Source organism: Salvelinus namaycush, chromosome 19, assembly GCF_016432855.1.
Source record: "Salvelinus namaycush isolate Seneca chromosome 19, SaNama_1.0, whole genome shotgun sequence".
Taxonomy (NCBI): Eukaryota; Metazoa; Chordata; class Actinopteri; order Salmoniformes; family Salmonidae; genus Salvelinus; species Salvelinus namaycush.
The window spans coordinates 27131846-27144080 of NC_052325.1; the positions used below are offsets into that span (position 1 = coordinate 27131846).

Consider the following 12235-nt stretch of genomic DNA (forward strand, 5'->3'; position numbering starts at 1 on the left):
CGCACGATGGATAGTGAACATTTATTTGCCCATGTGTAAACTATATTATTCTCTTCTACAATATTGTCCTTTAAGATTGTTTGCTTAAAATCTTAATAAATTATTAAAATTACAAAGCAACTTAATATGAGTGAAAAGGAGCAATCACCCCCCTATTAAATGTAGGCAGAACTTAAGGCTGAAGGACAAAACAAGCGTTTTTCCTGCCATGCCACGGGTAGCTGCAGTCAAGGGGCATTCACATGCCTCCATGGCGAAGTCCCAAATGGCACCCTACTACTTTGGAGCAGAACACCACGAGTCCTAGTCGAAGTAGTCCGCGATATGTGCCATTTAGGACTTACACCATAGTGTATGCAAACCGAGCGAGGCACATATGTTACTTCTGCAGGGGAGGTTTTTAATTTATAAAAATGATATTGTGTATGCATAAACACTCACTGGCCGCATCTATAACCCAAAATGTCCATCATAAGGGAAAACCCCAGCGAGTGAGCTAGCCAGCCAACATCAATATGGTAGTTATATTCTTCATTGTGCTATATATTTCCTGTTAAAGTAGTATGAATAACAATTGGTGGTGTATTGTATCCGCCCTTCCTCGATAATATACAAGCACCACCGTTCAATTGGCATGGGTAAACCATTGGAATAATTTAATGACTACATTTTAGATGAAAGTAAACCCTCAACCCCCATGCCCCCAAAAATTACAGAAATATGCAATCCTGAAATCTGTATCCCATAGCCTCTGTCAACGGGTTTCCAAAACACTTATTTATAATTTCATACATGCACACCGTTTTGTTATTTGAGACCTTTACCCTGGACCAATCAAATCACAGGGAACGTGCATCCCTCCGTGTCATCTGAATCTTTATAAATGGGTGTGCAGGGTTCCTGTGTTAAATCAGGAACTGTCCATGGTGCTGCGAAGGCTATTGGTGCCTCAGCTGCCCTGTCTAGGCCTATACCTTTATTGCTCAGTATATAACAGCATATTCCATTGAATGTCAGAACTATATAAAGGCCACTGTTCTATATTTAGTTCGATTGAGTCATAAACCCTGATAATAAAATAGAGTTAAACGCAATGTCATAATAGACGTCAGGATAGGCAAAAAAAAGATCAACCATAGCCTACCTGTGCATAACTTAAACGTTATGCATACGCAATTTGGATACGGTTATAGCCTATTGATAGACCAGGTTTATAATTACATTAGCACTTTAACCATATAAAATAGTTGATAGAAAGTCAGGGTGACTAATAACTGTAGGTTACACCATGCATAATAATTATCCTACACCCTGAAAAAGGCCGCGTTGTTTGGTTTACCCAACTGCTGGGTTGCAGGCGTTGGGTCACTTCGTTGAGTTGTTTTCTTTAAAAAGAGCAAAGTTGGTTTGTTAGTGCTGGGTTATTTGGTGCTGTGTTACTGAGATATGACACAGCTGATCAGATCAGAAGACTGGAGGCATAGTTAAGTAGGGGCATGGCTTTCAGATAGTTCATTTTAGCCATACATATTAATCTGTTCTGTTGTATGGTTATCACATGTTAAGGTTGAACATTAACATTTTTGTAGCTTCAATTAGGCTTACAGAAGTGTATAAGTTCCCTAAAGCCTGCAAATCCCATTGTTGGGATAGATACCACTTTATTATAATATGTAATAAACAATCTTAATATTCTAGAAGAATGTGTAAAATGCTAAAATAATTAAGGTTAACTTAACACGATGAACAGGAATGACATTTACTCTGGCAGGTAACCAATAATACCTGATAACACTAGAGATCCCTTCAGTCTCCACATATTTGGGAAAATCTGCATTTAGTTTTTTTGCCCCTAATTTGTGGAACAATCTGCAGAGTTCACTGCAGTTAGATGTGCTGGTACCACTTAGGCAGTTTAAATGATTGATTGAGGACCTCTATGGAGTTGAATGTGATCACATTTATTAAATATGTTTATTTTGGTTAATTGTGTGTTGAATTATATTGTTTCATACACATATACAGTACCAGCCAAAAGTTGACACACCTACACATTCAAGGGTTTTTCTTAATTTGTACTATTTTCCACATTGTAGAATAATAGTGAAGATATCAAAACTATGAAATAACTCATATGGAATCATGTAGTAACCAAAAAAGTGTTAAACAAATCAAAATATATTTGAGATTCTTCAAAGTAGTCACCCTTTGCCTTGATAACAGCTTTTAACACTCTTGGCATTCTCTCAACCAGCTTCATGAGGTAGTCACCTGGAATGCTTTTTAATAAACAGGTGTGCCTTGTTAATAAAAGTTCATTTGTGGAATTTGTTTCCTTCTTAATGCGTTTGAGCCAATCAGTTGTGTTGTGACAAGGTAGGGGTGGTATACAGAAGATTGCCCTATTTGGTAAAAGACCAAGTCCATATTATGGCAAGAACAGCTCAAATAAGCAATGAGAAACGACAGTCCATCATTACTTTAAGTCACGATAGTCAGTCAATCTGGAAAATTTCCGGAAAAGTGCTGTCTTCTAAAAAAAAAACATCCAGCGCTATGATGAAACTGGCTCTCATGAGGACTGCCACAGGAAAGGAAGACCCAGAGTTACCTCTGCTGCAGAGGATAAGTTCATTAGAGTTACTAGACTCAGAAATGCCAGCCCAAATAAATGCTTCACAGAGTTCAAGTAACAGACATCTCAACATCAACTGTTCAGAGGAGACTGTGTGAATCAGGCATTCATGGTCAAATTGCTGCAAAGAAACCACAATGAAAGGACACTAATAATGAGAAGAGACTTGCTTACGCAAAGAAACATGAGCAATGGACATTAGACCGGTGGAAATCTGTCCTTTGGTCTGATGAGTCCAGATTTTTGGTTCCAACTGCTGTGTCTTTGATGTAGAGTTGGGGAACGGATGATCTCCACATGTGTGGTACCCACCGTGAAGCATGAAGGAGGAGCTGTGATGGTGTGGGGGTGCTTCGCTGGTGACACTGTCAGTGATTTATTTAGAATTCAAGGCACACTTAACCATCATGGCTACCGCAGCATTCTGCCGCGATACGCCATCCCATCTAGTTTGCGCTTACTGGGACTATCATTTGTTTTTCAACAGGACAATGACCCAACACACCTCCATGCTGTGTAAGGGCTATTTGACCAATAAGGAGAATAACGGAGTGCTGCATCAGATGACCTGGCCTCCACAATCACCCGACCTCAACCCAGTTGAGATGGTTTGGGATGAGTTGGACTGCAGAGTGAAGGAAAAGCAGCCAAACTGTGCTCAGCATATGTGGGAACTCCTTCAAGACTGTTGGAAAAGCATTGCTTTTTGCATTGATTAAGCTGGTAGAGCGAATGCCAAGAATGTGTAAAGCTGTCATCAAGGCAAATGGTGGCTACTTTGAGGAATATAAAATATATTTTGATTTATTTGACACTTTTTTGGTTACTACATGATTCCACATGATGTGTTATTTCAATGTTTTGATGTCTTCACTATTATTCTACAATGTAGAAAATAGTAAAATAAAGAAATACCCTTGAATGTGTAGGTGTATCAACTTTTGGCTGGTACTTTATATGTGTATGTTGTTTCATTATTCCTTTTTTATTGTAATGTATACAGGGCTCTCTTGTAAAATAGATGTTTAATCTCAATGTGACTCCCTGTTTAAATAAAGGTTGAATAAAAAAAACAAGAGCTATCTGAAAGCCAAGCCCATAATAAGACACGCCTCCTGAAAATATCCTAAGGATTACATAAAAAATGACCCAGCTGCTAGGTCAACCCAGCATGAGAGTAAAAAATAACCAAATAATGGTTAAATTAACCAATATTTGGGTTATTCACGCAACCCAACTGGTTGGGTCAAAATAATCCAGCGTGTGTTCTGCCCAATATTTACCCACCAAAAAACACAAATTGTTTTATTTTTTAGCAATATGCAATTGGTAGTTACATTCTTGTTCCATCGTTGCCACTCCCGTACGGACTCGGAAGAGGCGAAGGTCGAGAGCCATGTGTCCTCCGAAACACGACCCTGCCAAGCCGCACTAGTTCTTGACACACTGCTCACTTAACCTGGAAGCCAGATGCACCAATGTGTCGGAGGAAACAAAAGTCAGCATGTATGCGCCCGACCCGCCACAAGTAGTCGCTAGGACAAGGACATCCCAGCCTGCCAAACCCTCCCCTAACCCAGACGACGCTGGACCAATTGCACGCCGTCTCATGGGTCTCTCGGTCAGCTGCGACACAGCCTGGGATCAAACCCGGGTCTGTAGTGACACCTCAAGCACTGCGATGCAGTGCCTTAGACCGCTGCGCCACTCGGGAGGCCCCAAATTGGGTTGTTTTGTCACGCCCTGACAATAGAGAGCATTTTATTCTCTATGTTGGTTAGGTGTGACTAGGGTGGGTTATCTAGGTTGTTGTATGTCTATGTTGGCCTGGTATGGTTCCCAATCAGAGGCAGCTGTTTATCGTTGTCTCTGATTGGGGATCATATTTAGGCAGCCATTTCCCCACTGTGTTTTCTGGGATCTTGTTTGGAGTTCGTGCATGTTACACCGCTTATGTTACGGTTCGTTGTTTGTTTCTTTTTTTGTTTTGGTAAGTTTCACATAATAAAGATGTGGAACTCAGAGCACGATGCGCCTTGGTCCAGTTATTCATTAGACGATCGTAACATGTTTTTAATCCAGCATTTTTAAGAGTGTTACATACTTCAATATAGAAAAATAAAATTAATTTTCTTTTGAACTTCTATTATATTCAGTTTAATGTTTTACAGTGAACTATCCCTAATAGACTCTATGATAATACAGTTTTGCTTAGCATTTTAATAGAAGCGACAGTCAACCTTGTGTCAAACAAAACTACACAACAAAAATAATCTATGGATTTTACATGACTGGGATTATAGATATGTATCTGTTGGTCACAGATACATAAAAAAAAGTAGGGGCATGGATCAGAAAACCATTCAGTATCTGGTGTGACCACCATTTGCCTCATGCAGTGCGACACATTTCCTTTGCATAGAGTTGATCAGGCTGTGGAATGTTGACCCACTCCTCTTCAATGGCTGTGCGAAGTTGCTGGAATAGATATTGGTGGGAAGTGAAACACGCTGGCCGATGAATGGCACGGCAATGGGCCTCAGGATCTCATCACGGTATCTCTGTGCATACAAATTGCCATCAATAAAAATTAAAATGTGTTCGTTGTCCATAGCTTATGCCTGCTAATACCATAACCCCACCACTACCAATGTTGTGAACATAGTGCCCCATGACATCAGCAAACCGCTCGCCCAGATAACGCCTAACACGCTGTCTGCCATCTGCCTGGTACAGTTGAAACCGGGATTAATCTGTGAAGAGCACACAACGAGCATGCAGATGAGCTTCCCTGAGACGGTTTCTGACAGTTTGTGCAGAAATGCTTTGGTTGTGCATACGCACAGCTGTCCGAGTGGCTGGTCTCAGACAATCTCACAGATGAAGAAGCCGGATGTGCAGGTCCTGGGCTGGCGTGGTTACACGTGGTCTGCGGTTGTGAAGCCGGTTGGACCTACTGCCAAATTCTCTAAAACAACGTTGGAGGTGGCTTATGGTAGAGAAATTAACATTAAATTCCCTGGCAACAACTCTGATGGACATTCCTGCAGTCAGCATGCCAATTGCACACTCCCTCAAAACTTAAGACATCTGTGGCATTGCATTGTGTGACAAAACTATTAATTTTAGAGTAGTCGTTTATTGTCCCAAGCACAAGGTGCACCTGTGTAATGATCATGATGTTTAATCGGTTTCTTGATATGCCACAACTGTCAGGTGGATAGCTTATCTTGGCAGAGGAGAAATGCTCACTAACAAGGATGTAAACAAATTTCTGCAATAATATTTTTGTGCATATGGAACATTTCTGGAATATTTTATTTCAGCTAATCAAACATGGGACCAACACTTTACATGTTGTGTTTATATTTTTGTCAGTGGTGTAAAGTAAGTAAAAATACTAAGTAATTTTTGGGGGTACAGTTGAAGTCGGAAGTTTACATACACCTTAGCCAAATACATTTAAACTCAGTTTTTCACAATTCCTGACATTTAATCCCAGTAAATATTCCCTGTCCTAGGTCAGTTAGGATCACCACTTTATTTTAAGTCAGAATAATATTAGAGAGAATGATTTCTTTCAGCTTTTATTTCTTTCATCACATTTCCAGGGGGTCAGAAGTTTACATATACTCAATTAGTATTTGGTAGCATTGCCTTTAAATTGTGGAACTTGGGTCAAATGTTTCGGGTAGCCTTCCACAAGCTTCCTACAATAAGTTGGGTGAAATTTGGCCCATTCCTCCTGACAGAGCTGGTGTAACTGAGTCAGGTTTGTAGGCCTCCTTGCTTGCACATACTTTTTCAGTTCTGCCCACAAAGTTTCTATAGGCTTGAGGTAAGGGCTTTGTGATGGCCACTCCAATACCTTGACTTTGTTGTCCTTAAGCCATTTTGTCACAACTTTGGAATTATGCTTGGGGTCATTGTCCATTTGGAAGACCCATTTGCGACCAAGCTTTAACTTCTTGACTGATGTCTTGAGATGTTGCTTCAATTTATCCATATAATTTTCCTGCCTCGTGATGCCATCTATTTTGTGAAGTGCACCAGTCCCTCCTGCAGCAAAGCACCCCCACAACAGGATGCTTCAAGGTTGGGATGGTGCTCTTCGGGCTTGCAAGCATCCCCCTTTTTCCTCCAAACATAACGATGGTCATTATGGCCAAACAGTTCTTTTTTCCGTTTCATCAGACCAGAGGACATTTCTCCAAAATGTACAATCTTTGTCCCCATGTGCAGTTGCAAACCGTAGTCTGGCTTTTTTATGGTGGTTTTGGAGCAGTGGCTTCTTCCTTGCTGAGCAGCCTTTCAGGTTATGTAGATATAGGACTCGTTTAAATGTGGATATAGATACTTTTGTACTTGTTTCCTCCAGCATCTTCACAAGGTCCTTTGTTGTCGTTCTGGGATTGATTTGCACTTTTCGCACCAAAGTACGTTCATCTCTAGGAGACAGAACGCGTCTCCTTCCTGAGCAGTATGACGGCTGCGTGGTCCCATGGTGGTTATACTTGCGTACTATTGTTTGTACAGATGAACGTGGTACCTTCAGGCGTTTGGAAATTGCTCCCATGGATGAACCAGACTTGTGGAGGTCTACAATTTTTTTCTGAGGTCTTGGCTGATTTCTTTTGATTTTCCCATGATGTCAAGCAAAGAGGTACTGAGCTTGAAGGTAGTCCTTGAAATACATCCACAGGTACACTTTCAATTGACTCAAATGATTTCAATTAGCCTATCAGAAGCTTCTAAAAGCCATGACATCATTTTTTGGAATTTTCCAAGCTGTTTAAAGGCACAGTCAACTTAGTGTATGTAAACTTCTGACCCACTGGAATTTTGATACAGTGAATTATAAGTCAAATAATATATCTGTAAACAATTGTTGGAAAAATTACTTGTGTCATGCACAAAGTAGATGTCTTAACCTACTTGCCAAAACTATAGTTTGTTAACAAGACATTTGTGGAGTGGTTGAAAAACAAGTTTTAATGACTCCAACCTAAGTGTCTGTAAACTTCCAACTTCAACTGTATCTGTACATTACTATTTATATTTTTGACAACATTTACTTTTACTTCACTACATTACTAATGAAAATAATGTACTTTTTACTCCATACATTTTCCTTGACACCCAAAATTACTCATTACAATTTGAATGCTTAGGAGTACAGGAAAATGTTCCAATTCATGCACTTGTCAAGAAAACACATGGTCATCCCTACTGCCTCTGATCTGGCAGACTCACTAAACACAAATACTTAGTTTGTAAATGATGTCTGAGTGTTGGAGTGTGCCCCTGGCTGTCAATTAAAAAATAAATAATAATTTGCTTAATATAAGGAATTTGATGTATAGCATTTACTTTTGACAATTGAGTACTTTTCCCACCACTGTACATAAGTACATTTAAAACCAGATACTTTTAGACTTTTACTCAAGTAGTATTTTACTGGGTGACTTTCACTTTTACTCGAGTCATTTTCCATTAAGATATCTTTACTTTTACTCAAGTATGACAATTGAGTACTTTTTACAGCTCTGATTTTTGTTCAGTACCTATATGTTCACAGCTTCTTAAACTGATGTAATGCTCTATCCTTAATAAACGTAGTCGTTATGTATTATTTATCAAAGTAGCAAAGTCATCTTGGTCCCATATGTCATCCATAAGATGCAAGTGAGCAACTTCAACAAATAAACTCTGGACATGCAGGCGCATGACCGGGAGGGACGGCCACTCCACGGGCGCGCGAGGCCGAGGGGGAAGTTTCAACTGGCGGACCTGCCATAATAACCTTACCGTCGCGGGCACGCGCACACCCAGTAAATAGTCTCCAAGGCACCATTCCGAAAATTTGACTTTACTGTTATCGTATTTAAATCATGTTTGAATCCCCTTTAAAATCAAATGCACGGAACGCTTGGTCAGAGAGCCAGGAGGAGTTGAGCGAGACGGAACCGGTGTCGCCCGTGAGTAAAGGAAACCGTGGGAAGAAGAAGAAAAAGAGAAGGCAACAACCACAACAACAAAAAAACGAGAAACGCTCGGTCTCAGCTCCCCAGCTTTGCGCGGAGGAGTCGTTTGATCGGGAAGATGAACAGTCAGAGAAACGGTACACCGATTACGACGAGCCGATAGTGAGAGGGATATTTCAAATAGGGAAGAAGAGTCACGACGTCCTTCTGACATCGATGAGGGTTACATGGAGTCTTATTCAGCCAGAGACCCCTACAGGTGAGCTCACTGTGCCAGACTGCTGGTGTGTTGGTTTCTTCTGCCAGTGATGCAGCCGACTGTAGCACTAGCATACAACGGGGAGTTGATTCATAAACCATAGTATTTTAACATGAAAACACAGGTGTTCCATTTTCACAGCTTTAGTGAAACAGAATGTTCATGCATTCGATAAATTCTCATGAAGTGACAATGTCAGAATAAGCTTGATGAACATGTAACTAACCTACAGCTACATGAAACAAGATTAGCCCTTGATTCAGTAGCTGACCGGAGAAAATTAGCAACATCAATGACAGCCTATGAAACGCAAGTCATGACGTAGTGCAGACCCTACTTGGCTGAGGCGTCAGCTATAACGTTTAAAGAAGGCTTATTAGGCTATTGGCTGGCTGAGCTCTACAAGTGGTCGAATACAATTTAAAATAATGTATTTCGGCCTACAGAAACATAACACAACACAAAGTAGCCTAGTATGTCTTCCAGCATAATATGCCAGCCTATAAGTCGCATGATATCACGCTCACTTTAAGGGAGATGACAATTAACCGAGGCTCATTATCCTACAGCAGGGGCTGGCCATTGACTGTGCTCTTCCATTTATGTCACCGTTGACAAGGAGGGATGAAATTGATTTAGACTGCTCTTTGCCATAGCTTGACAACTAAAGAAATATAAGTTTTGAACCATAAAGTTTTGAATATTGATAGGTAGATTAGCAACAGTTAATAGGCCTAGCCCTACATCAGATGTTGTAAACAAATACTGTATGTGTAGGCCTACAGGAAGCTACCTTGTTTAATAACAAAGTATATTATACATTACATTTGTTCATCAGTATTGAATTCTCTGAGCTGTTTGCATAGATAAAAAAAACAACACTGAAATAGATGACTAAAAGAGAGAAAGTGTCCGTTGCCAGAAAGTCATGTGTAACAGATGTGTTGGTAATAGACTCCGTCTCTGACCAGCCGGCCGACTGTTCTGAACACCTAAAGCACGGCATCTGGCGCTACTGTGGACAGTTAGGTGTGTCATAAATGGCACCCATTTCCCTACATAGTACACTACTTTTGACCAGTGCCTATAGGGCTTCTGTCAAAAGTAGTGCACTGGGTAGAGAATAGGGTACCATTTGGGATGCAGAGCTAGAATATGTCCAAGTAAAGGATACTAACACATCGCCATCTGCATCTCCACATTGAAGGATGGATACATGAGACATCGTGATCATCATGGGGTGGTTTAGGAAGCCCCACTTGGCTACATTTTTAACATCCTAAATGTAAATGTATTGTTCCTTTTTAATGTACAAATATAGATGAACATTTGTATTCCATCACATTTGTTTTTATGATTTACAATTTTACTCCAAGTTGAATTATATGAAGATTTACCTCAACACTTTTCATACAAAGATAACTTTTCATACTTTTAATTTTCACATAAAAATATTAACTTTTCATGATAATCAATTTAAATTCTAGCAGTTTCTAATGTCCAGTCAGACTTCATAAAAATGATGAAAAGCATCCATAATGGTTGATACTGAGTTGAAACGTTTCCATCCAAATAAAATCAACACCTGATCTGAAACATATTGGAGAGTTTGCAGTAGACATTCAACTCTTTATGTTGTTGTTTGTTGTTGTACAGTATAGATTTCATGCCTCAAATAATCAATTGCCTAGTGAAAGAGAGAGCAGACTTCATTTAGCTGAAGCTTATTTTTTATATTTTTTGTAATACTTTTTACCCCTTTTTCTCCCCAATTTTGTGATATCCAATTGGTAGTTACAGTCTTGTCCCGTCGCTGTAACTCCCGTACAGACTCTGGAGAGGCAAAGGTCGAGAGCCATGCGTCCTCTGAAACACGGCCTTGCCAAGCCGCACTGCTTCTTGACACACTGCTCGCTTAACCCGGAAGCCAGCCGCACCAATGCGTCGGAGGAAACACTGTACAGCTGACGACCGAAGTCAATGTGCATGCGCCCGGCCCACCACAGGATTCACTAGAGCTCGATGGCACAAGGACATCCCGGGCTGGCCAAACCCTCCCCTAACCCGGACGACGCTGGGCCAATTGTGTGCCTCTCGGGAGGTCCAATTTTGCTTAAGATTTAGAGGCAATACTTTTTGGTTATGTGTAATTCCAAGCTAATGTTATTTAGCCAGCACTCCCAGAAAGCATCAGTCTAATAACCCCCTTATGGCTGATAACAAATGCTCAGAAAAAATTGCCACGTCTGATTCGCTGGAAGTTCTCGATTTGATGGGTTCTGCCCGGGATAGCAGATCCTAACAGTGGTCTCAATCATCACATGAAATACAACTTACAGTTGCCTGTATATCTGACATGCAGAAGTTACCCTAATGTTCAAAGATATACAATGTTGTGGAGTTTTTAATTGACAGAAAATAAGCTTATGTTATTATTGAGGAATAGGTAATAACAGGTATTTATGAGGTAGCCTACTGAGCCTTTCGAAGTAGATACTATTCTGAATTCATGCACTTATTATATAGCGTGGCAATTCTTTTTGCAGTAAATATTCTGCAGTTCTATCACGCTTGCAATGGTATCCGAGGGGGGAAAAAACTGTCTTCATTGTTTGCAGTAACTTCTTTGTTGTTGTAATATCCAAAATAGACGTTTCACCGTTACGGAATCCATCTTTAATAGACAGTATCACCCCATTTCTTATTCTGTATGCATCAACTCACCACAGACAGATAATATTCATAGTGAATTCTAATTCCATGTAAACATACTGAAGTGTTGTGTTTTCCCAGAGGCTCCTACAGATGTAGGATCTTCATTTGAGCCAGTTTGCTACAGCAGAAAAATAATCCTGCAGCAATAGGAAATGTGAATTATTATGTGGATTCTAATTAATGGACATTTTTGTAGGGGTTGATAATATTTTTGAGTGGAAATTATAAACTTAGAAGCACTGACTGATGTTATCTGTGTGATGTACTGTATGAGTTCATGCCTCCAAATCTAATTATATTTGTCACATGCTTCGTAATCTACAGGTGTAGACTAACAACAATGCAGAGTTAAAGATATAATAGAAATAGTGACACGAGGAATAAATACACAGGGAATAGCAATAACGAGTAAAAATAACATGGCTATATACACTGAGTGTACAAAAGATTAGGGTTAGGGTTAAACATTAGGCTTACCTTCCTAATATTGAGTTGCACCCCCTTTTGCCCTCAGAACAGCCTAAATTCGTCAGGGCATGGACTCTACAAGGTGTCCAAAGCTTTCCATAGGGATGCTGGCCCATGTTGACTCCAATGCTTCCCACAGTTGTGTCAAGTTGGCTGGATGTCCTTTGGGTGGTG

The 12235-nt window shown here is 40.2% G+C and overlaps 1 protein-coding gene across 1 annotated transcript in view; it reads left to right on the forward strand.

Annotated features, from left to right (window-relative positions):
- The first annotated feature begins 8452 nt into the window (after positions 1-8452).
- cerkl (ceramide kinase-like) overlaps positions 8453-12235 on the forward strand; it is an 81758-nt gene continuing 77975 nt past the window's right edge. Inside the window, exon 1 of the mRNA XM_039014712.1 lies at positions 8453-8878. Coding sequence (XP_038870640.1) covers positions 8527-8878 — 352 coding nt within the window. The 5' untranslated portion in view covers positions 8453-8526. The remainder of the gene's footprint in view (positions 8879-12235) is intronic.